The 25,977-nt window shown below is 43.8% G+C and overlaps 1 protein-coding gene across 2 annotated transcripts in view; it reads right to left on the bottom strand.

Moving 5' to 3' along the window:
• LOC136153555 (plastin-3-like) overlaps positions 1–25,977 on the bottom strand; it is an 84,350-nt gene that overhangs the window by 23,270 nt on the left and 35,103 nt on the right. Inside the window, exons 1-2 of one of the 2 annotated variants that reach the window (XM_065915493.1) lie at positions 805–847; positions 10–117 (exon numbers count right to left, since the gene is read on the bottom strand). The exons of the other annotated variant lie outside the window; for it this stretch is intronic. Coding sequence (XP_065771565.1) covers positions 10–53 — 44 coding nt within the window. The 5' untranslated portion in view covers positions 54–117; positions 805–847. Of the gene's footprint in view, positions 1–9; positions 118–804; positions 848–25,977 lie in introns of those variants that run through there. 2 annotated transcript variants of the gene reach the window in all.

Raw genomic sequence — 25,977 nt, 5'->3', positions numbered from 1 at the left:
CATACATACTGAGATTCCAGGAGATGAGTGACACACTCAACAACACACAGCATGTCAGGTTCCAGGCTTCGGAATTACATCTGCCAGCTTCCAACTCCTCCGTTCCTGGACAGAGACCTTACAGCCAAGAACACAAGAGGATTTATTTCTAACACAATGACTCCAAATAGCTCAGGTAGATACCCAGAGACACAAAAAACAGGTCACTGAGTATCTGCACAGAGAGCTCACAACTCGAGTCTCAGACCCTCAAACACGACAGAAACCAAACGCACTGCGACAAAGAGCCTCAAAACAGACCAAGGTCTTCAAGACAGAAACAAATGAGAATTGCACAGATACTTCACATCACGGAGACTGACTTACGAACCACTCCGGACACTTACTAACCTAATACAGAAACCCCTATGCAGAAAGATAGAACTTTGAGTAACTCAGTACATCATACAACCTTAAGATAAAACTCCCCAGACAAATGGAAAATCTGCACCCTGTGCACAGACCCCAAGCAGCTGACAGTTTACACCTTAAGACAAACCCCTCCTCAAAGCAGCTCAGAGCCATCGCAACTTGGGACCCAGAATCAAAAGCTCAGAGATCTCACATTCTGGGCCACAGACGCCTACAAAGAGATCTCGCACCCAGGGACTCAAATGAGCAAAAGCTCCAAAAATGCACATCCCGGCATACAGGCACACATATCCTAGAGGCTTTGGACTATGACTCGCAAAATCCACTCAGATCAAATATCCCATCACCCACAATCCTAGCCAATGTCTCAGAGAGATCAAAAAAACTGCACACCCTGAAAAGTCGCGCAGGCGAACGCAGGGGCACTGGTATACACACGCCTCTCGCCCGGATTTCTAGCTCTGCGAGCTCAGTGCCTGTCTAAGACAGGCAGCCAATTGGGAACTCAGCAGGAGAGTAAGGAAGGCGGGAGTAGCTGGATGTCCACGTATACTCACGCCCCGGAAGAGCTAATTCCGGTAATCTCCCGGTCGCCGCACCCCCAAAGCGGCAGCCAATCTCTCGCTCTGTAGCTATCCCCACCTTGGATGTGACCATGTATAAAAGAAGAGGTGGAGTTGGAAAAGAGACTAAGATGCAGGTTAATATTGGTGTCCACTCGAATTCAAATGAGGCCGGAAGACGGAGTGGAGCGAATGCGGTTGGATCCAGTGGCGTCATGAGCGCCTCCGCTGGGAACTGTGGTCGAGGCCGGACGCGCTGTCAGGGCACCCTCTGTGTTGTCACACGCACTCTCCCAATGGTACCTTCCAGAGTGGGTGGTTCCAACGCTACCCCTCAGTGGTACATCCCAGGACAGAACTGTTTCATCTCGGGCGCCCCTTGGTGGTGAGATTGAGGAACAACAAACGTAGATACCCTTAGCATCCCAGGATGATAAGCAAAGGAAGGAAAGACAAAGTCAGGATGAAAACCTGATGGCCACACTCTTGGACTCAGAGAAAAGTCTTCATAAACTGAAGATTACTCCTCTGTGGTGGCCACTATTGTAACAGGAAGCATTCTTGGAATTTTCTCTATGCTGGGCATTGGCATTGTTGCTAGTTTGTGCTTTCCTATTTAATACAGAATAGGTCTCATGGGGAAAGCTAGCCGCAGTCCCCCAACTGGCAGTGTTGTAGCCACGATTTCCAGGAAACAAACTCACTCAGAAGGACAATGCAGATAGTGGAGTGCAGTTTATTACACCGGCAGGCCCAAGGCAGAGTCTCCTCTTAGCCCCTTGTGAAAACCTTATATACCCTAAATGTATGTGCTCAAACCCACCTTCCCAAATTCTCTGAAACTAGTCTGAACAAAGGAAAAGAAAAATACAATCAAAGTTAACCTGTGATTCGTTTGCCTTAAACCCATGATTCGTGTGCCTTAAGCCTAGGTAGTTCAGTGGACAATTATCAATAGGCCTGCAGTCATATCCCAATAAGCATGATAGAATTTATGATTCTATTTGGTTACACAGATAATTATGGTGTTCTTTTAGGTGACAGATAGTCTAGGTACGAGCCCTGGGGCTCTTCCATCCAAGGGGGTCTAGTTTTCCAGTTGGTACGGTGTTTCCATAGACACTGGGCATATAGTTCAAAGCCGACAGTCTAGCCCAAGATGGAGTAATGCTTCCAAGATGGAGCCTGTTCTGTCTGTTTCCTCCTTCAGCAGGAGAGATAAAGCTTCGGAGAACGGGATCCGAAGGCCTGGTGTGGGGACAGCCTCTGTCACTGACTGCAAGTGATATGTGAAAGGATAACAGGACTTTCCACTCTGTTAGGAAAGGGGTCATCTCCAAGGGCACCCAAGGACACCATGTAGGTGAGATAAAGACCACAGCTTTGTCATCATCTTGTCATCCCTGAATATGTTCCCTAGCAGAATCCTCAGCCTGTCTCGCTGTGCCTCTCTCAACAAGTTTAAAGTTATTCATTCTGTCATTCATTCATTGTCTCCAAAGTATGTGTCAAGCACAACTATGAGTGTTAGGAAGGAGAAAATCTTGCCCTCATGGAACTTACATTCTGTTGGGATCATACAGCCCCAAAGTCTAAGTAATTTTTCAGGTGTTTGTAACTGCTGTGATGAAAATTAAATCAGGATAGTGAAATAGAGAGAGGAGAACATGTCTAGAAAGACTGGTCAGGGAAATTCTTTCTAAGATTGTGACATTTGAGCAAAAGCCTGAAGGAGATGCCTAGCTAGGAGAAAAGTACCTCAGATGGAGATAATGACCAGTGGAAAAACTGGGGAGTGGATATCAGTGTCATGTGTGTGAAGACAATGAGGAGGCTGATGTGACTATCACAGCATGATGGAGGGAGATCCAGGAGATCTGATGAGAGAGGTAAAGAGGGGCAGGTCCCATAGGGTCTACTGGCCATGGGGAGGACTTGAGCCCCAGGAGGGTTCTTACAATGAGAAGCCCCATGCTTTCTTCAGAGGCCCAGATCACACAGTGATTGTTGAGGAACTCCTGGTTTACCCCCAAGAAAACCATAGGCCCTCTGAAGCTGAGTGTGCCTTTCCTCGAATCCCCCACTCTCAAGGGGAATCCCCCCTGCTGCTCCCAGTGAACATCCATGTCAGTTGATGATACCCTCAAGAGAGACAGAACAAGGACCCTCATGGTGTGAGTGAGGTCACATTCAGTCTTGCAAAGGCAAAGAGGGACTAGGTAACAGGCACGGAGTTGTCAGGGAGAAAGACAAAGCTAGAGCATTAGACAGGAGCAGAGAGACTATTTCTGGAGGCAAAGTGTCCCCACTTAGTTATGCACCCACCTATGGGCCCCGACGGAGAAGGCAATGGCACCCCACTCCAGTACTCTTGCCTGGAAAATCCCATGGACGGAGGAGCCTGGTAGGCTGCAGTCCATGGGGTCGCGAACAGTCGGACATGACTGAGCGACTTCACTTTCACTTTTCACTTTTATGCGTTGGAGAAGGAAATGGCAACCCACTCCAGTGTTCTCGCCTGGAGAATCCCAGGGATGGGGTCGCACAGAGTCGGACACGACTGGAGTGACTTAGCAGTAGCAGCAGCAGCATGGGCCCCCAGCCCTGCTACTGGATGAGGTACCTGTCTCTACAGGAGGAAAGCGGTCCCTCCCCAGGGACCACCTCTAGGGAATGCCTCAGTTGCCCATGGCCTGAGTCATGTTCCTTTGACACACATCAGGGGCCTCTGCCCTTCAAGACAAGGACATGTTCCAGTCATGGGGAAACTTATGCTGCACACAGGGTCCCTCACAAACTGTCCTTTCCAAACTGCCCTCCTGCTGATCTCAATGCCAATGAATGCTTTAATGGGGGAAAGAGAAGCAGGGATCTCTGCATTTGTGGGGGAGCCTCATTCAAATTGGTGAATGTGAGGTCCCCCCCCCCCAGGTTGGAGGCTCACCCCTGGACTTTCAGCACCACCTCCCAGGGAATGAGAAGGTCACATTCCATATATCCAGTAATGAGCTGGGTGTGTGATGGGGAGACACAGAGACCTATCCTGACAGTGCATCAGTCACAGGGTCCTTCTGGCCCTGTGCAAATGCCCCCCTCCGCCACTACCTGGCCAGGGTTGTGCTGAGTCTTCACTTCCTCCTCCAAGGAGCCCAAGCTTACATCCAATTTCTCCCCTCCTCATGTGTTGAGACCTTCCATCTGCACTGGGCTCTAGGTTGGGCTCCCATCTGCAAACGGTGCCGTCCTTGTTGTGGGCCGGCAGATTAAGTGAGTGAGTGTGTGAACACAATTTTGGTCACAGGGCCCCTATCAAGGGTGGTAGTTATGTCAGCAAGTTTTGTTTTTGTCAGGCGAGTGTATGCTCCTCGGTTTTTGTCTCGTCACAACAAAGATTTGAAGTGACAGACATTAAAGCCCCCTCAGCATGTTACAGCTCTCGGGTCTTACACAGACCATGTTATAACTCTCAGGTCTCGAATGGACTGTGTTATAGCTCTTAAATCAGTGTTACAGCTCAGTGTTACAGCTCTTTTTCATTTATACAATAGCAGGAAAATCCATCTTCGAGGCGTGAGCGCACGTCGATCCAAAGATGTGAAGAGAAGAGAGCCCCATCACGCGGGAGAGAGAGCGAGAAGAGAGCTTTGGCCCCTCTTTTTATATGTTTTCCTCTCCCTGGGCCTGTCCTATGTAAAATGGGCCAGCCAAGAGTGCTGTTTGTTTTACCTGAGGTTCTCACTCCAACCCTCAGACCTTCCTTTGTTCTATTTTCGCAGGCTTTTCCCTTCCAGGTCTTTTAGCCATCGCCATTCTGGACTCCTTTTCCCTATTATAAGTACCTAACATTTTCATCAGGATTATTACCATGAGCTCCTGGGAACCGCACATCACTTACTCTCCCTGAGGATGGGGCCCCAAGTTTTTATCTCTGTAGGGAGGCATGGTAGAAATCATAGCAATTGTGAAATCACAGGTCTACTTCTAAGACCCATGAGAGTGGGATCCATCCAGCCTTCCTCTCAAGAACACTCTCATTTGCAGATACATGAACAGTTCAGAGGCACAACACACTGGACAAGGACCTCCCACCCCACCCCCACCCACAGATAGTTCAGAGACTCCATCCTGGGACAGAGATCCACAAATAGTTCAGAGCCTGCTCATCCTGGACCAAGCCCAAACAGCTCAAATATGTCACACCTGAGGACACAGACCCAAAGCACTTTAGAAATTCCCACTGTGGCCTCTAATGAATTAGGATCCCTAAGACAAACAGCATTGCTCACAGCCAGTTTTATGGGGTTAAGTTGTAACCTCTGGTTGTTGAATGATACTGCATTCTGAAGGAATTCAGAGTGAAAAACAGGATGAGGCACACGATGATTTGGACAAGCTGGCCTTTATTTAGTTACACAGATACCTCAGGAAAAGGTTCAGGGACCCCAGATTCTTGCATCTTCCCAAACACAGAAAAGCATGAAAAGCATAAACTTGTTATATCTGATATCTGTGTTTCAGAGTAATTTTTACCAATGTGCGTGCTCGATTGCATGTATTTCCTAGCCAAAATCATGTTGACTTCTCTGCTACCTCCTCAGAGCAGTTTCCTCAGAGCTAACAGAGTAGCTGTGTCCTGGGATCTAGTCCCCAGAAGACCCTGGATCCAACTTAAACTCACAACACTTCTACTGTATGTTTTTCTTTAAATAGACACTACTCAAGCTAATAGGTCCCCTTTAGCTCGGAGGCCTCATGCCCCTCCCCACAGGGCCTACAGGCTGCACCCTGGGACACAGAGCCCCAAATCTTTCTGTCTGGGCTTCTGTGTGGGCAGAAGTAGTGAGGCTTTGTTACGTCAACCCCAAGGGAGAGAGGCCACCAGTCTTGCAATCCCTGCAGTCTGCATTCACCAGCATATCATTCTGAGGAAGGCAGGTTCATTCCAGGAGTGTGGTGTGCCTTAAGCTTAGGGGTTCTGAAACTGATTTTCCATGTCTGGGTCCTGGCTTAGGCCCTAACCCTCCCCCATCCCTGGTCACCTCTGATCATGGTAACTTTGTATCCTGCCCCATGGGTGGTTCAGAGTGTATCCCAGATCCACAGAAGAAGCCCCGTGGACCTGGTCATCTCTATCTCAGCACCCACTGTGGGCTACTGAATTCTGGAGATTGGATAGGTTTCCCCCTCACTGTTCCTTTGACAACTACCTTACATCCCTCTAATCATCTGCCATTTTCCAAAGTCCCTCTCCAGGTGACAGCTGCCACAACTCCTCTCTCTCCCCAAATTCCCACCTCTCCCCTCATCTTCCAAGAGGCTTCCCCTCCACCTCAGGGGTCTCTTTAGTCCCTCCCCCAGCCCTACTCCCAGGGCCTCATTTACACCCTCACTCCAATTGAGGTCTCTCACCCAGCACCCCGACTGCCTCAGAGGATCCCCTGAGGACCCTGTCTACTCCTTGAATTACGTAGAACACCTCTCTCCTGCCCACACACAGAGGTCTGTCATAAAGTCCTGGTAGGGGGGAATTAAAAATCTCTCCAGAATCCAGAGCAAATCCAGACTCAGACCAGGAGTCCAGGGCACTTCGCTCAGGGCTGGTGGGAAAGTGAGAGGGTTTCTGAGAGAAAGAGCTAGACTGAAGGTTCCACAGGTGTGACAGTGTTTCCCTCAAGGGGCCTAGTGAGGAAGAAGTGAGATGGCATCTTAGAAGTGCTTAGGACACTGCAATTCAGAAGAATGATTACCTGAAACTCAGAGCCCCACCCACAGATGCAAGCTGACTCCTAGAGTGACCTCACTAAAGCAGCCACTGATTGGGGAAGCGTCTCCAGCTTGTTGACTAGGCAGCAAACACTCCTGGAGAAGGGGTTCCACCGGTCCTTCAGTGCTCAGGCCCCTACTACAAGCTCTTCCTCATCAGCCTCAGTTCCTGACTGTGTGAGCCCTGGTCTGATCTGGGGTCTCTATCCCTGTACCCTGTGAGAGCCTGAACCCGCGTTTACCATGTGGGCTGCCCAGAGTGGTCTAGGATTCCGTGCCTCCCAAGCTCCACAACCAATCACTGCTGCTGGTGTATTCAAATCTACAGGGGATGGGTGTGGGCACAGTGGGGCTGCGGAGGCCTCCTGGATATCTGAGAAAGGGGATTGTCCTCTGTCTGCCCCAAGAATGATGTGAGGAGGTAGTAAGCAAACTTGAGTTCTCCTTTTTTTCCCCCATTTATTTTTATTAGTTGGAAGCCAATTACTTTACAATATTGTAGTGGTTTTTGCCATACATTGACATGAATCAGCCATGGATTTACATGTGTTCTCCATGCTGATCCCCCCTCCCGCCTCCCTCCCCATCCCATCCCTCTGGGTCTTCCCAATGCACCAGCCCTGAGCACTTGTCTCATGCATCCAACCTGGGTTGATGATCTGTTCTACCCTTGATAGTATACTTGTTTCAATGCTATTCTCTCAGAACATCCCACCCTCGCCTTCTCCCACAGAGTCCCAGAGTCTGTTCTGTACATCTGTGCTTCTTTTTCTGTTTTGCATATAGGGTTATCGTTACCATCTTTTTAAATTCCATATATATGCGCTAGTATACTGTATTGGTCTTTATCTTTCTGGCTTACTTCACTCTGTATAATGGGCTCCAGTTTCATCCATCTCATTAGAACTGATTCAAATGAATTTTTTTTAATGGCTAAGTAATATTTCATTGTGTATATGTAGCATAGCTTCCTTATCCATTTGTCCGCTGATGGGCATCTAGGTTGCTTCCATGTCCTGGCTATTATACACAGTGCTGCGATGAACATTGGGGTGCACGTGTCTCTTTCAGATCTGGTTTTCTCCGTATGTATGCCCAGGAGTGGGATTGCTGGGTCATAAGGCAGTTCTATTTCCAGGTTTTTAAGGCCTCTCCACGCTGTTCTCCATAGTAGCTGTACTAGTTTGCATTCCCACTAACAGTGTAAGAGGCTTCTTTTTTCTCCACACCCTCTCCAGCATTTATTGCTTGTAGACTTTTGGATGGCAGCCATTCTGACTGGCGTGTAATGGTACCTCATTGAGGTTCTGATTTGCATTTCTCTGATAATGAGTGATGTTGAGCATCTCTTCATGTGTTTATTAGCCATCTGTATGTCTTCTTTGGAGAAATGTCTGTTTAGTTCTTTGGCCCATTTTTTGATTGGGTCATTTAATTTTCTGGAATTGAGCTTCAGGAGTTGCTTGTATATTTTTGAGATTAATCCTTTGTCTGTTGCTTCGTTAGCTATTATTTTCTCCCATTCTGAAGGGTGTATTTTCACCTTGCTTATAGTGTCCTTTGTTGTGCAAAAGCTTTTAAGTTTCATTAGATCCCATTTGTTTATTTTTGCTTTTATTTCCAATATTCTTGGAGGTGGGTCATAGAGGATCCTACTGTGATTTATGTCAGAGAGTATTTTGCCTGTGTTCTCCTCTAGGAGTTTTATAGTTTCTGGTCTTTCATTTAGATATTTAATCCATTTTGAGTTTTTTTTTTTTTTGTATGGTGTTAGAAAGCGTTCTGGTTTCATTCTTTCACAAGTGGTTTTCCCAGCACCACTTGTTAAAGAGATTGTCTTTTTTCCATTGTATATCCTTGCCTCCTTTGTCGAAGATAAGGTGTCCATAGGTTCGTGGATTTATCTCTGGGCTTTCTATTCTATTTCATTGATCTATATTTCTGTCTTTGTGCCAGTACCATACTGTCTTGATGACCGTGGCTTTGTAGTAGAGTCTGAAGTCAGGCAGGTTGATTCCTCAATTTCCATTTTTCTTTCTCAAGATTGCTTTGGCTATTCGAGGTTTTTTTGTATTTCCATACAAATTGTGAAATTATTTCTTCTAGTTCTGTGAAGAATATCATTGGTAGCTTGATAGGGGTTGCATTGATTGCAATAAATTTTTTTGCAATCTATAGATTGAAGCAATCTATAGATTGCTTTGGGTAGTATAGTCATCAGATGGTAGATTTAAAACTGAACTCTTTATACACTGATTGTAAGTTGCCTACACCTGTCAATTAAAAGACCTACTTTGGGGGACCCTCTGGTGGTCCAGTGGTTAAGGATCTGCTTTCCAATGCAGATGACACAGGTTTGACCCCTGGTCTGGGAGCAAAGCTCCCACATGTCACAAGATGAATAAGCCCTTGTGACACAACAAGAGAAGCCCACACACTGCAACTAGAGAGAAGCCTTCATGCAGCATCAAAGACCCATAAAGCCAAGTAAGTATATAAAGACCTAGTTTGTCAGATCACATTATCTATGGTCAAAAATAATCTCACCTTGAATAAGCTAATAATTTAAATTAAATGGGTGGAAATACTTATAACTCCAAATCCTCTGTCAAATGAAAGCTGGAGAGGCTGAATCAATCCCATTAAAGTATACTTCAGAATGAGGACTTTTACTGAAGTTAAAAAAGGACAGTGCATAATGATAGAGAATTCAATTCATTGAGAAGACATAACGATCATGAAATTGTATGCAATTTAAAAAATATAGGAGCCAAAAGCTGATAGAATGGAATGGAGAAACAGATCCACCGTTGTACCTGCAGACTTTAACTTTTCACTCTCCATCATTAATACATTAAGGGAGCAAAAAATGAGAAAATATATAGAAGACTTGAATAATACTATTAACCAGCTTTACCTAACTGACGTTTATAACATGTGTTCAGTCGCTCGGTTGTGTCCAACTTTTTGACACCCCACGGACTGTAGCCTGCCAGGCTCCTCTGTCCATGGGATTTCTCCAGGCAAGAATACTAGCTGGAAAATTTCCAGGCTCTAGAGTTTACATGGGTGGCCATTTCCTCTTACAGGAGATCTTCCTGATCCAGGGATCAAACCCACATCTCTTGCATCGACAGGTGGATTCTTTACCAATGAGCCACCTGAGAAGCCCTGGAATCTGTTGAGAGTATATCTAATATTATCTTCTCACTATACATGCACACATTTGTGTGTACTATGTTGCTTCAGTCATGTCCAGCTCTTTGCGACTCTATGGACCGTAGCCCATCCAGTGCCTCCGTCCAGGGATTCTCCAGGCAGGAATACTGGAGTAGATTGTCATGCCCTACTCCAGGGGATCTGTCCAACCCAGGGATTGAACCCGTATCTCTTGTCTCCTGCATCGGCAGGCAGGTTCTTTACCACTAGCGTCACCAGGGAACCCCACCCCCCCCACCCCCCCCCACACACACAAAACCTAACAAAATAACAAAAATAAGGGGACAGAAGGAAATTTTATGAGGCAATGTATACATCTACTACCTTGATTGTGGTGATGACATCATTGTTTGCATATGTCCAAACTCATCAGATTGTACATGTGAAATATATACAATGTGTTGTATATCAATTATACTTCAATAAAGCTATTTTTAAAAGGACAGAAGACACTTTCCAAAACAATTGATACTTAGATAAAATGAGAACATTCCTTGAAAAATGCTGACTAATGAAGGTCACTCAAAAAGAAATAAATATGAATAACTTCATATCTATTAAGGAAGTTAATTCATTTACCTAGTTTTATGAGGCTGTTACCCTGATACAAAACCAAACAAAGATAGCACAAGAAAAGAAAACCACAGACCAATATTTTTATTAATATAGACGCAAAAAGTCTTAATAAAATACTAGCAGGCCAAATTATATAGCATGAGCAAGTGGGGTTTATCCCAGGGATGCAACTTTGATTTAACAATAAGAATCAATTAATACACCACACCAATAGAATAAAGCACAACACATTATCTGCATAAGAAGCATTTTGCAAAATTCAGCATCCCTTCATGATAAAAAGACTCAAGCTAGAAGAAGAAGGAAACATCATCACATTGATATAAAACACCTATGAAAAACCACAGTTAACTCTGAACTTAATGATGAAAGGCAGAAATGCTTCACCCTAAAATCAGGAACAATACAAGGATATCATCTCTTACCACTTCTATTCCACATTGTTCTGGAGGTTCTGGACAGGATAATAAGGCAAGGGAAATAAATAAAATGAATCTACATTGGAAAGAAAGTGAAATCTTTCCATTTGCAGGTGACATAATCCTGTGTATAGAAAATCCTAAAGAACCCCCTTCCTCCAAAACTATTAAATCTAATACGGGGGTTCAACAAGGTTACAGGGTATAGATTGAAAGATTGTTACAAGCTGTGAAAGACCCCGGGATTCTTGGCTGCTGGAGGAGAGTATTTCAATCCAGGGTCAGTGGTGAGGCTTCATCGCTGAGAATTTTTGCATAGTAAAGTTTTATTCAAGTATAAAAGAGATAGAGAAAACTTCTGACATAGATATAGGAAGGGGGAAGAAAGAGTGCCCCTCTGCTAGTCTTTAGCAGGAAGTTATATACAGACTAGCAGGCTGCTAATTGGAGAAAGGAAATGTCTCAACACTCAGAGAGTGGCACCAGGCCCCTCACACACAACATGCATTTTGAGATAACATTAGCACAAGGTGAGTCACCCCAGGCCATAAAATGTTTGACATGAATCTTGAAGAAAGGCAGGTTTCCAAGCAATTACATAGTCTCATTAACATAGCTTAAGAGACATTTGCATGAGTAAGACATACTTGTTTGTCAAGTTGGTATTGAGTCTTAGGTGGAAACTACTTGAAGAAACACAGAGTCTAAGGTAAATACATAGTTCATTAACATAGCTTAAGAAAAACATTTCCATAAGAAAAATGCAATGGTTAGCTCAAGGTATGAGTAAAGTTAAGTTCAGGTGGAACCAGGTGTCATCATGGCAACACAGAATTTTAAAGGAAACCTCCTTTTAATTTTGTATAGAGAAGGGAAAAAATCTGACACTTGTATTTTGTTTCCTCCTGACGCGTAAGAGACATTTATAAAATGTCTGACACTTGAAGCCTATTTCCTCCGTTTCAGAGCCCCTAACCTTCCTGCCTGTTACCCTCTCAAGATCATATACCAAAATCAAATATATTTCAACACACATTCAAGACTTCTACACTGAAAACTACAAAATATTGTTGAGTGAAAGTAAAGACGGTCTAGATAAATAAAGGTAAGATAAGATAAAAAGGGACCTCACATTTATGGATTGGAAGACTTACTATTAGTGTTAAGATGGCTGCTGCTGCTGCTGCTAAGTCACTTCAGTCGTGGCCGACTCTGTGTGATCCCATAGATGGCAGTCCACCAGGCTCCCCCGTCCCTGGGATTCTCAAGACAAGAACACTGGAGTGGGTTGCCGTTTCCTTCTCCAATGTGTGAAAGTGAAACGTGAAAGTGAAGTCGCTCAGTCATGTCCGACTCTTAGCAACGCCATGGACCGCAGCCTACCAGGCTGCTCAATCCATGAGATTTTTCCAGGCAAGAGTACTGGAGTGGGGTGCCATTGCCTTCTCTGTTTAAGATGGCAGTAATCCCTTAATAGACCCCTATCAAAATTTGAGCTGCTCTTTCCCACAGAAGTCAACAAACTGATCCTAGAATTGTAAGAAATAAAAGTGTTCAGGAATAGCCAAAACAGTCTTGAAAAAGAACAAGTACTTAACCTTCCCAATTTCAAAGCCCACTTCAAAGCTACAATGATTAAGACATTATGGTACTGTCATAAGTAGAGTATGTCGACAGATAATGAAATAAAATAGAGAGTCAAGAATCAACTCATATTGCTGTGGTCAATTGATTATTGTGAGGGGTGCAGAGGCCATTCAATGGCAAAGAATAATGTTTCAAGAAATGGTCTTGGGATAACTGGATGTTCACTTGCAAAATAATAAATTTAGATCTATATGTCACACTGTATATAACAATTAATGAAAAACTGATCAAAAACCTAAATATAAGAGTTAAAACTATAAAACACTCAAAAGAACACATAGATGTCCATGTTAATCTTCGATTAGGCAATGATTTCCCTTCTATGACCAAAAGCACAAGCAACAAAAGAAACAAACAGGCGATTTGGAATCACCAAAATGAAACCTATCCTTCAAAGGACATTATCAGAAAAGTGAGACAGCTAGGGCACCTACTGGAGGCTGTTGGGGAGCTTTGACACCCAGGTGGAACCAAGGAACCCCTGAGAAATGGGGTAGGATGTTGTGGGGGTAGCGAGAGTGAGCAGAAGTGGAGTCTGCCTGTGGTCAGTTTCCCTGAGGGACAGCTAGGAGAGGAAAGGTTTACCCAGACCTGGAGAGACACTCTTACTTACACGGTATCAGTGTGGGATGGAAAGGGCCCTCCAGAGTCCAGGGGAATGCGCCTGGTGTTCCCCTCACCCCATCCCCACTCCACCTCTGGGAGCCTGCTGAGGTTGAGGGCCTGATCTTCTGCACTCTGACACTGGAGGCACTGTGGGGTACTCAGGCCCCACCCCTGCCTGATCCTGCCCTAGCTAAGTTCCAGTCATCTAAGCCCCGCCTCCACAGCGCAAAGTCTTTATTTTTTTTTTCTATTTTGCTAATGTGGTTTTGTTCTACCTCCAGTGATTATTTCATTTATATGCTTATTTTTTATAGTATATCTGTTAGTTTTCTAAATTTATTTTAATTTTTGTTATTGTCCTGCTCCTCTTTCTTGTTTTACTTTATCTTTTGCTGTGCCATGCACTTACAGGATCTTCATTCATGGGCCAGAGATCAGGCCTGAGCTCTGTGGTGGGAGCATGGAGTCCAGACTACTGGACTAACAGAGAAAATCAGACCCCAAAGAATATTAATTGGAGTGAGATCTCCGGGAGGGCCCTATCTCAGCACCTAGATTTGACTCTACCAAACTGCCTGCAAACTCCAGTCCTGGACACCTCAGGCCAAACAACTCGTAAGATAGGAACACAGTCCCATGCATCAAAAGTAATGACATGACAAAAAATATGTTACAGGGAAAGGATCAAGTTAAAATAATTATGAGACCAAATAAATCAGGAAATAGGCAACCTACAGGAAAAACACTTTAGAGTAAAGATAGTAAAGATGATACAAAATATTGGAAATAGAATGGAGGCATGGATTGACAAAATACAAGAAATGTTTAACAAAGATCTAGAAGAACTAAGGAACAAACAGAGATGAAAACACAATAACTAAAATGAAAGAATACACCAGAAAAATTCAACAGTGAACTAACTGAGGCAGGAGAAAGAATAAATGAGTTGGAAGACAGAATGGTGGAAATAACTGCTGAGTAGAATTTTTTAAAAAAGAGTGAAAAGAATTAAAGACAGTCTTAGAGAATTCTGGGACAAAAATAACCACACTATCAACCAAATTACAGGAGCCCTAGAAGAAGAAGAAGAGAAAAAGAAAGGGACTGACAAAATGTCCACAGAGATTATAGTCAAAAACTTCCCCAAGATGGGAAAGGAAATAGCCACCTAAGTTCAAGAAGTGCAGAATCCCATAAAGAGTAAAGCCTAGGAGAAACATACCAAGACCCATATTAATCAAACAAAGAAAAATTATATACAAAGAAAGAATATTGAAAGCAGCAAGGGAAAAGTAAAACTAACATACCAGGGAATTCCATAAAGCTATCAGTTGATTTTTCAGCAGAAACTCTGCAGGCCAGAAGGGAGTGGCAGGATATATTTACAGTGATGAAACGGAAAACCCTACAAGGAACATTTCTCTCCCCAGCAAGGATCTCATTCAACTTCGATGGAGAAATCGACAACTTTACAGACAGGCAAAAGCTCATCTCTGTAGTGAAGGCAATGGTTTCTCCAGTAGTCATGTATGGATGTGAGAGTTGGACCATAAAAAGACTTAGCACTGAAGAGCTGATGCTTTCAAACTGTGGTGTTGGAGAAGACTCTTGAGAGTCCCTTGGACTGCAAGGAGATCAAACCAGTCAATCCTAAAGGAAATCAACCCTGATGATTCATTGGAAGGACTGTTGCTGAATCTGAAGCTGAAACTCCAATACTTTGGCCACCTGATGCAAAGAGATGACTCATTGGAAAAGAGCCTGATGCTGGGAAAGATTGAAGGCAGGAGGAGAAGGGGATGACAGAAGATGAGATGGTTGGAATGCATCATTGACTCAATGGACAGGAGGTCAAGCAAGCTCTGGGAGGTAGTGAAGGACAGGGAAGCCTGGCATGCTGCAGTCCAGGGCCCACAAAGTGTTGGATGGGACTGAGCGACTGAAGAACAGCAACAAGAGAGAAAGAAGGACACTATATTATGATCAAGGAATCAATCCAAGAAGGACATATAACAATTACAAATATTTATGCACCCAGCTCAGAAGGACCTGAATGCAATAAGGCAAATGTTAACAACCATGAAAGGGGAAGTTGCCACTAATAAAATAATACTGGAGGACTTTAACGCTCCATTTGCACCAAAGGAGAGATCAAGCACACAGAAAATTAATAAGGTAATTCAATCTTTAAGTGACACTACAGACCAGATGGACTGAATCAATTAAAAGACATTCCACCTGAAAGCAGCAGAGTACACTTTCTTCTCAACAGCACATGGAACATCCTCCAGGACAGACCATATCTTGGGACAAAAATCATGCCTCAGACAATTTAAGAAAATTGAAATTTTATCAGGCATCCTTTCCAACTTCAACATTAGGAGATTTGAAATTAATTACAGGGAAAAAAACTGTAAAAAGATGCAAGCACATGGAGGATAAACAGTGCACTGCTAAAAAGCCAACAGATCACTGAAGAAATTAAAGAGGAACATACATAGAAACATACATAGAAAGAAATGACAATGAAAACACACTGACCTCAAACCTATGGGAGGCAGTAAAATGTTTAACAGGGAAGTTTATAGCAATTCAATCTCACCTCAAGAAAAAAGAAACATCTCAAATAAACAATCTAACTTTACACCTAAAGCAACTAGAGAAAGGAAAACAAAGAAAACTCAATGTCGGTAGAAAGAAAGAAATAACAACAATCAGAGCAGAAATAAGTGAAACAGAAATGAAGTAAACAATAGCAAAGATCAATAAAATTAACAGTTGGTTATTTGAGAAGGTAAAAAAATGGATAAATCTTAACAAGACTGCACAAGAAAAAAAGAAAGGGGACTGAAATAAATAAAATTAGAAATGAAATATGGGAAATTACAACTGACACTCCAGAAATACAAGGGGTCATAAAAGAATACTACAAGCAAGTAGTAGTAGTAGTGCTGAAAGTCACTCAGTCGTGTCCAACTCTTGTGACCCCATGGACTGTAGCCTGCAAAGTTCCTCTGTCCATGGGATTCTCCAGGCAAGAATACTGGAGTGGGTTGCCATTTCCTTCTCTAGGGGATCTTCCTGATTCAGGAATTGAACCCATGCCTCCTGCATTGCAGGCAGATTCTTTACCAACTGAGCTAGGAGAGAAGCCAAGTATATGCCAATAAAGTGGACAACCTGGAAGAAATAGACATATTCCTAGAAAGGTACAGTTTCTAAGATTGAACCAAGAAGAATTTGAATATATAAACAGACTGATTTCACAAGTAATGAAAGTGAAAGTGTTAGACACACAGTCGTGTCCTACTCTTTGTGACCCTATGGATCATAGCTGCCTAGGCCACCTGATGCGAAGAGATGACTCTTCTGCCTTGGAATTCTCCAGGCAAGAATACTGCAGTGAGTAACCATTGCCTTCTCCATGCGATTGTCCCAAACCAGGGATTGAACCCAGGTCTCCTGCACTGCAGGCAGAATTTTTACCATCTGAGCCAGAACCATAATTGAAAAGCTTCTAACAAACAAAAGTTCAGGACCAAATGGCTTCAAAGTCGAATTTAACATCTAGAGAAGAGCTAACAGTTATCATTTGCAAACTCTTCCAAAAAATTGCAGAGACAGGAACTCTCCATGAGGCATCACACTGATACCAAAACCAGACAAAGATACCATACACAGAAGAGAATTACAGATGAATCTCAGTGATGAACATGGACCCAAAAATCATCAGCAATATGTGAGCAAACAAAATATGGCAACACATTAAATGAACCATGCATCATGATTAGTTGGGATTTATCCCAGGGATGCAAAGATCCTTCAACATACTAAAATCAATCAATAATATACACCATATTAACAAATTAAAGAATAAAAATCATATGATCATCTCAGTAGACACAGAAAGGTTTTTGACACAATTCAACACCCATTTATGATAAAAAATAAATAAACTCTCCAGAAAGTGGGCATAGAGGGAAACTTTCAACATAAGAAGAGAAGCTAAAGGCAAAGGAGAAAAGGAAAGATGTACCCATTTGAATGCAGAGTTCCACAGAAAAGCAAGGAGAGATTAGAGAGCCTTCCTCAGGTATCAATGCAAAGAAACAGAGGAAACAAAACAATGGGAAAGACTAGAGATCTCTTCAAGAAAACTATGGATACCAAGGGAACATTTCACGCAAAGATCAGCACAATAAAGGACAGAAATGGTATGGACCTAACAGAAGGACCAGATATTAAGAAGTGGCAAGAATACACAGAAGAGTTATACATAAAAGATGATCATGACCTACAGAACTACGATGGTGTGATCACTCACCTAGAGCCAGACATCCTGGAATGCAAAGTCTAGTGGGCCTGAGGAAGCATCACTATGAACAAAGCTAGTGGAGGTGATGGAATTCAAGCTGAGCTATTTGGAATCCTAAAAAATGATGCTGTTAAAATGCTGCACTCATTATGCCAGCAAATTTGGAAAACTCAGCAGTGGCCACAGGACTGGAAAAGGTCCGTTTTCATTCCAATCCTAAAGAAAGGCCATGCCAAAGAATGTTCAAACTACCACACTGTTGCACTCATCTCACATGCTAGTGAAGGAATGCTGAAAATTCTCCAAGCCAGGCTTCAACAGTACGTGAATAGTGAATTTCCAGATGTTCACGCTGGATTTAAAAAAGAGAGAGGAACCAGAGATCAAAATGCCAACATCCACTGGATCAACAAAGAAGCAAGAGAGTTCCAGAAAAACATCTACTTCTGCATCATTGACTACTCTAAAACCTTGGACGGTGTGGGTCATGACAAACTTTGGAAAATTCTTGAAGTGATGGAAATACCAGACTACCTTACCTGCCTCTTGAAAAATCTGCAGGCAGGTCAAGAAACAACATTTAGAACTGGACATGAAGCAACAGATTGGTTCCAAATTGGGAAACGTGTAAGTCAAGCCTGTATATTATCACCCTGCTTATTTAATTTTTATGCAGAGTACATCTTGCAAAATGCCAGGTTGGATGAAGCACAAGCTGGAATCAAGGTTGCCACAAGAAATTTCAATAACCTGTGATACAAAGATGATACCACCCTTATGGCAGAAAGAACTAAGGAGCCTCTTGATGAAAGTGAAAGAGGAGAGTAAAAATGTTGACTTAAATTTCAGCATTCAGAAAACTAACATGGCATTCGGTCCCATCACTTCATGGCAAATAGATGGGGAAACAGTGGAAATAGTGACAGACTTTATTTTCTTGGCTCCAAAATCACTACAGATGGTGACTGTAGTTATGAAATTAAAAGACGCTTGCTCCTTGGAAGAAAAGCTATGATCAACCTAGACAGCATATTAATAAGTAGAGACATTACATTACCGACAAAGGTTCATCTAGTCAAAGCTGTGGTTTTTCCAGTAGTTGTGTATGGATGTAAGAGATGTACTATAAAAAAAATTGAGTGCTAAAGAATTCATGCTTATGAACTGTGGTGTTGGAGAAGACTCTTGATGGTCCTTGGACTGCAAGGAGATGAATCCTGTCCATCCTAAAGGAAATCAGTCCTGAATATACATTGTATGGACTGATGCGGAAGCTGAAGCTCCAATACTTTGGCCACCTGATGTGAAGAGCTGACTCATTGGAAAAGATCTTGATGCTGGGATAGATTGAAGGCAGGAGCAGAAGGGGATGACAGAGAATGAGCTGATTGGATGGCATCACCTACTCAATTGACAGGAGTTTGAGTAAGCGCCAGAAGTTGGTTATGGACAGGGAAGCCTGCCACGTTGCAATCCATATGGTTGCAAAGAGTCGGACACAACTGACCAACTGAACGGAATACTGACTACTGATTTCTACATGCTGCTGCTAAGTCACTTCAGTTGTGTCAAACTCTGTGCGACCCCATAGATGGCAGCCCACCAGGCTCCCCCATCCCTGGGATTCGCTAGGCAAGAACACTGGAGTGGGTTGTCATTTCCTTCTCCAATGCACAAAAGTGAAGTCGCTCAGTCGTGTCTGCCTCTTAGTGACCCCATGGACTGTAGCCCACCAGGCTCCTCCATCCGTGGGATTTTCCAGGCAAGAGTACTACATAGTAAAGGTCATATACAACAAAGCCACAGTAAGTATCATTCTCAATATTGAATAAACTGAATGCATTTCCTCTCAGATCAGAAACAAGACAAGGATCACTCTTGCCACTGTTATTCAACACAGTCTTTGCATATGTAATTAGTTATGTTAAGATGAGGTCATCCTAGATTAAAGTGAAGTGAAGTCACTCAGTCATGTCCAACTCTTTGCAACCCCATGGACTGTAGCCTAACAGGATCCACAGTCCATGGGATTTTCCAGGCAAGAATACTGGAGTGGGTTGTCATTTCCTTCTCCTAGATTAAGGTGGGCCCTAAATCCAAAGAATGGTGCTCTTATAAGAAGAGAAGTGGACACACAGAAACAAGTGGAAGGGAAATCCCCATGTGAAGATGAAGGTGAAGACTGAAGGGATGCACCTGTAATCCAAGTAACATCAGGTCTTGCCAGCAGAAGCTAGGAGAGAGGCATGGAACAGATTCTCCCTTAGAGCATCCAAAAGCAACCAACTTTGCCGACATCTTGATTTGGGACTTCTGTCTTCAAGAAGTGTACAGAATAAATTTCTGTTGTTTTAACCCACAAAATTTGTGAAAATTTGTCATGGCAGTCCCAAAAGTACTAGAGTTAAGCAAAGATTTCTTACAAGCACAATGCATACAAGAAAAAGTGATACATTAGACTTCAAGATCGCTCTTAGACATGGAGAAAAGAAAGAAAGACAAGCCACATATAGGGAGAAAATATTTTTTAAAAAAATATTTGATAAATTACTTATAACCAGAATATAGAGAAACCCTCAAATATCAAGAATATAAGAAAATGGGACTTCCTTGGTGGTCCGGTGGTTAAGAATCCACCTGCAAATGCAGGGGACACGGGTTCAATCCCAGGACTGGGAAGATTCCACCTGCAGGGGGGCAATTAAGCCCGTGCACTAAAACTACTGAGTCCACACACCTTAGCGCTCCTGATCTGCAACAAGAAACGCCACCACAGTGAGAAGCCGATGCACCGCAATGAAGAATAGCCCCTGTTCGCTTTAACTAGAGAAAGTCTGTGTGCAGAAAGACCTAGAACAGCCAAAAATAATCAAATAAATAATTTAAAAAGAATGTTTATGAAGGAAAGAATAAAAATAAACTGACTAATTACAAAGTGGGCCAAAGATTGGGATAAATATTTCACCAAAGATGTATGGATTGCAAATATACACATGAAAAGATATCAGTAGCCATGTAAGGAAATAGCCACCTAAGTCCAAGAAACCCAGAGAAGCCCATACGGGATCCCCTAAGGCTAAACACACCATGACACATGTTAAACTAACAAAAATTAAGCAAGGGAAGTGTGACAAGAAATGAAGAGGAACACCAGGGACAGGAGGATTCCACCGCACTCACATTTTGGACTCACAGGAGCACACTGTACCATGACCCAACAACGTCTTTGGTCTGATAGGTAGCTGCAGATTAGGAGTTTCGTTTTCTGGAGCTGATCTTGGTTCCTGCTCTGGTGCAGGTGAGATCCAAGGGAGGAATCTGCATCACCTGAGGGAGAAACGTGGAAAGGGACTGAATCCAGATGAAGCCTAGGCAGGCAATGGGTTACGGGGGCTTGAAGCTGAGGCTGAGGAGTGGACATCCCTGCCTAGCGATGGGCTGGACAATGAGACCCGGATTCAGAGGGGTCTGCAGATGCCAGCAGGGTGGCTGAGGCTCAGTCATCCAGGGAGCACCGGGTCCACAGAAAGAGGAGGGAGACAAAAAGGCAAGTTTCATCACCTCCACCTGTGGGCAGTGTAGATCAGCATCACCAGCTGGAGTCAGAAGAGGAGAGTCAACTTTCCCTCAGGGACCACTGAGGTCACTCTGAGGAACAAAGGTGTGCCATTTTACAGATTCCCCCTCCCACAATCCAAATGAGCCTTGTAAGCAACACACAGCTCTGCCCCATGGCTGAAAGAAGTAGAGAGCATTTTCACCGGAACAGACTGAGCATTTATATCTGTGGACATTCAGTTGGTTGCATGCAACCACACTTTCCAGATTAGAAGTAAATTCAGTGGGGGTTTTCCCCTTACTAACCAGTATGAAGGGTGAACACTCATTGTGAAGATCAGATCAGCCAGGGAGAACAAATACACCAAAATGCCCGTGGAGTCTGAGGCACATACATTGAGACTGTGATTTCAGCATCCCTGAACCCTCACCACCACCACCCAAGCTCTTCCCATGACCATGGGTCACAGGCAGAATGGGACTCAGAGGGAAAGGAAGGAAGTCTTCATGGAACTCCACTGCTGCTTTGAAACCACCAGACTCCTCACTCCTCAACTTGAAGACTCTCCTATGAGGATCCTTCCAATTCTCCACTCTGTCTTCTATACAACAGTCCTGATGTTTCTTAGGAATTGTTGGAACTTGCATCCTGGTCTTTTTGGTTTCGGGAACAGAAAATAACATACCCTGCAAGGACACAGCCCTCTACTTCCAATACCCTGCATCTCTGATTCCTGTCAAGCCATGCTTCTTGAAAGTGTAAGCTCCAGGAGCATCCTTACCTGGTTCCCTCTCAGTTCCTCCTTCATATGCCTATCCACAGAACATCCCCTTGCTAACGTCTCCCAAGAGTTCCATGGTACCCATTGCTGTATTGGCCACACACACATTCCATTTTCAAAACCATTTTCCTTGGTCAGCGTCTGTGACAGAAGCCCACCATGGCTTTCCCCCGCCTCTAAGTCCATTACTTCTAAGTCTCCTTGTCTGTCCATTTACTTTGATCCCCTCCTAAATCTTGGTTTCATTTTCCTCTGGTTTCCAACCTCTGCACTGTGCTCTTCCATTCTATACATGATCCTTGGGTGACTACATCACCTCCCAGAGCTTTTACCCATCTGACTTCTTTTCATCAGTATCCCCTGTGTGCTGATGTCTTTTCCTATCACCAAATCTACCTAAGACATCTCCACTGGGCCCCAGATCCCCCACAGGCCGAGACGTATGTGGCATCTGCACTCAGATGTCCCATAAGTCCTGCAGACTTGCTAGTAGCCCCAGGCCAACATTCCCTGTCTCATGCACCGGCACTGCCATCCACCCAGTTCCTTAAACCACAATACCAGGCATGCTGCTGGGTGTGATCTTCACTGTGCCATGGCTCTCCCAGAGCTGTTCTGGAAAAGTTTCACCCGAGATCTTCCTGTTGCCACATGTGGGAATCAGATACTCTGTGAGGCCGTGTTCCTACAGACACACTCTGAAGATGTCCTGAGCACAGGCCATCACCCTCTTTTGGATCTCCGAGAAAACCCAGGCACTGTACCCGAGAGGTTGAAAGCCCTGTCTTTAACAAGACGATGAATCAGGACACAGCAGTCTAAGCCCATCACTGGGGAATGTGCCAAAGAATATCCAGAAGAGATCCCTCAAGGAGAACATTTAGGAAGGTGGGTCTTCATGGGTGTGCACCAAACAAGGGACTGCTTAATTGTGTTTTTCCCAGTAGACATCCTGTTCGGTTTTGGGCTTCATCTGAACATGGGAGTTAATATGATAACACAGGAAAAAGTTTAGAAGTGCAACTAAGCACAGGCAGCAGATAAACTGACAGCCAATCCTTCTACACCTACATCAACAGCTACAATTCTCAGCCATCTTTAATCTTTGAAGCACTATTTTGATCTGTTGCATGAAGTTATCTCCACAGTATTTTAGAAATGCATTCAACTAACTAGGTATAAGGGATCCTGACAAGAACTAAAACATACTGAGTTTTATTAACAACAGCAGGGTTTTAACTGGAAAACGTTGGATTCAGAACATGCAGCAGAGCAAGCACAAGGTCAGTTTTCAAACAAGTATTAATTTGAGCAAGTTGTCCCTTTCCTCAGCCTAAGACATTCATCAAGCATAGCAGGTCATGATGAAAGCCTGCTTTCCTTATAGAGAGGAGTTGGAAGTTTTCAATTTCCTCCTGTAAGAATGGGTTCTGTTTCTACAGCTGCAATCTTGGCTTTCATAAGAGCACATTTTGAGATAATGCTCACATCAGGGCCATATTCCAGACTTCCACACTGCCGCACTTCAGACTCCTTGAGTGTCCTGCCAGCATCAGCTCTTCTAAAGCCTCTCCAGGGGAGATTTGATGCACAGTTTAGGTTGAGAAGCACAGTCTCATGCTGCTTCAACCCATCCTGGTTTTAAGTAGAATCCTGAACTGAAGAGCCATGCTTGCTACTAATGAAATTTTTTAAAAAATATTTGCAATTATGTATTTTCCCTTCTGAGAGGTATTTTTGACGTATTTATCACAGCCATATTTAGAACAATTTCAATGACTCAGTGGTGGGGTTATGCCCCCAAGTGCCCTTCCTTACCAAATACTCAGGCAAATGGAGGGTAGGGAATGCACCTCAATCCTGGAGGCAGAAGAAGAATGGATGGAGTTCCATTGTCTTGGTTACTGCTCTGCTGAGGATCCATCAAGTGTTGCTGAGCTCAGGCAGGGCCTTCACACCTGGCTACAGGTATTGTTGTGAGCAGAGGTTGCAGCTAAGGGCTGAGGTCTGTTACCAGTACATAAGCTGTTCCCTTGTGATTTGAGAAGAACGGAAAAACAGCTAAGTAGAATTTGAGATGCAGTGTGGGTTCTGGGAGCCTGCCCAGAGCCATTGACTTGTGGTCACACAACGGGCAACTGTGCATGAACACAGAGACACACTAGACATATATGCTCACTGGGGAATCTGTCCTGATGTTCATGCCGGCTGTTTCTGGAGGGAGCATCTAGAACACATGGAGGAGGCCAGACCCAGAACGTGGAAGGAGCAGGGGCACTCCTCGTTGTTAGGAAAGCAATGGCATATCTTTTCCCACATGTCTCACTTGGACATCTGTGTTACCTTCCTAAACTGTTTTACTGAGGTACAATTACGTACCACAAGTCAAGGCAGTGACTTTTAGTAACTTCACACAGTGGTGCAACCACCACCACAGTGCCGTTGTGGAACACTGCCAGCACCACAGAAAGGTTCTGTGTACCCATCAGCAGTCAATCCCCAATAGGACCTGCAGGCCAAGGCATCCTCTCTTCTAATTTCTGTCTCTGTAGTTTTGCCCTTTCTGGGCATTTCATATAAACGAATTCCTACAGGAAGTGGCCTTTTGGGTCTGTGTTCTTTCACTTAGCATAATGCTTTGGAGGCTCACCCATGTGGCAGCAGAAAGCAGAAGTTCATCACTTTTCATCCATCTCTGCTCTTCCACTCTATGGGTACAGAATACTTTGTTTACCACTCTCCAGGTCACAGACTTTTAGGCTGCTCCACTATTTGGAGGTTAAAAACAGTGCTGCTGTGAAAGACACTTAAAGACAAGTATTTGTGTGAACATAGGTTTCATTTTTCATTTCCCCATGATTTCATTTCTTATTTTGCATGGTGCACCTACTAGACACTTCAGTCAGTGTGGAATAGAGGTGGTTGAAGCAGACCCCCTATCCTTGGTCTGGATCTCAAGAGGAAAGCATTCACTAAAACACTGCTAGATGTGATGTGACGCAAGCTGAATGTTTCTCAGGGATGTTCTTCAGCACAATGATGACGATCCCTTCTATCCCAAGTTGGTTGACCATGTTTATTGATTTAGTTAGATACTTATTTATCACGAATGACTCTTTAATTGTGTCAAATGCTGTTTGTTTGTCTGTCAAAATGGCAGGTGGTGTCTGTCCTTCGTTATATTAATACACTCTTTCCCATAACTGAAGTTGAGTGTTTCTCCAATACTGTAACCCCAGGATAAATCTTGCACAACCCTTTGCAAGTGTTTCTTGATTTGGCTTGCTAATACTGTGTTGAGGGTGTATGCATTGCTATTCACGACAGATATGGGTCTGTAGCTTTCTGGTGATGTCAAGTCTGGCTTTGGTAGTGGGGTAACATTATTCTTATAGGATGAGTTAGGAAATGTTCCCTCCTCCTTGCTGTCTATTCAGGGAGAATTTGTGAAGGATGGGTGTTATTTCTTCTTAAAACTTTTGGTAGATTTCACTAATGAAACCAGGAGGCCCAGAACTTCCCTTTGTGGGAAGGTTTTTAAATGTATGGTTAAATAAGGTTGCTTGCTACCGGTACATTCAGATTTGATATTTGGCCACTTCATGTCAGCCAACTCCCATCCAGTATTCTCTGGTCTGTTGGTTCCTATGGCTCGAATTCTGGCCTAGAATTCGACATGTTCGACACCTGCACATCACAGGATTCTGGCTACTACTCTGCAACTGCGGAGAGTATGCTGTCTCAGAAGTGACCCCAAGATCACCTACATCCAATAGGCACGTTGGGGATACAGGCTTTGAGGTGGAGAAGGGGTGGCACTGCTGATACCTTCATTTGCACCTGCCCATCCATAACTGTGTGCCCTCATGAAGGCTATGGGTAATTCTCCAGTTGGTACTGGCACAGCAAGCACCCAGAATATCCTGTCCCCTCCCCCACCATGTCCGCTTCACTCTACCCTGATCCTTCTTACTTCTCTCATCTCCTAGCAATGCAGCCTCACAGGGGATCAGTGATGCACTCGCCACCACATCAAAGGATGTCAGATTTCCTCTGGGCTTAATGACTCAATTCTCGAGGGTAGTGACAGGCCATGCAATTCCTCCTCACCTCACTGT

This window comes from Muntiacus reevesi, chromosome X (genome assembly GCF_963930625.1).
Source record: "Muntiacus reevesi chromosome X, mMunRee1.1, whole genome shotgun sequence".
Classification (NCBI taxonomy): domain Eukaryota; kingdom Metazoa; phylum Chordata; class Mammalia; order Artiodactyla; family Cervidae; genus Muntiacus; species Muntiacus reevesi.
The sequence above is the reverse complement of the archived record's forward strand: the minus strand, read 5'-3'. Positions and strand labels throughout refer to the sequence as shown.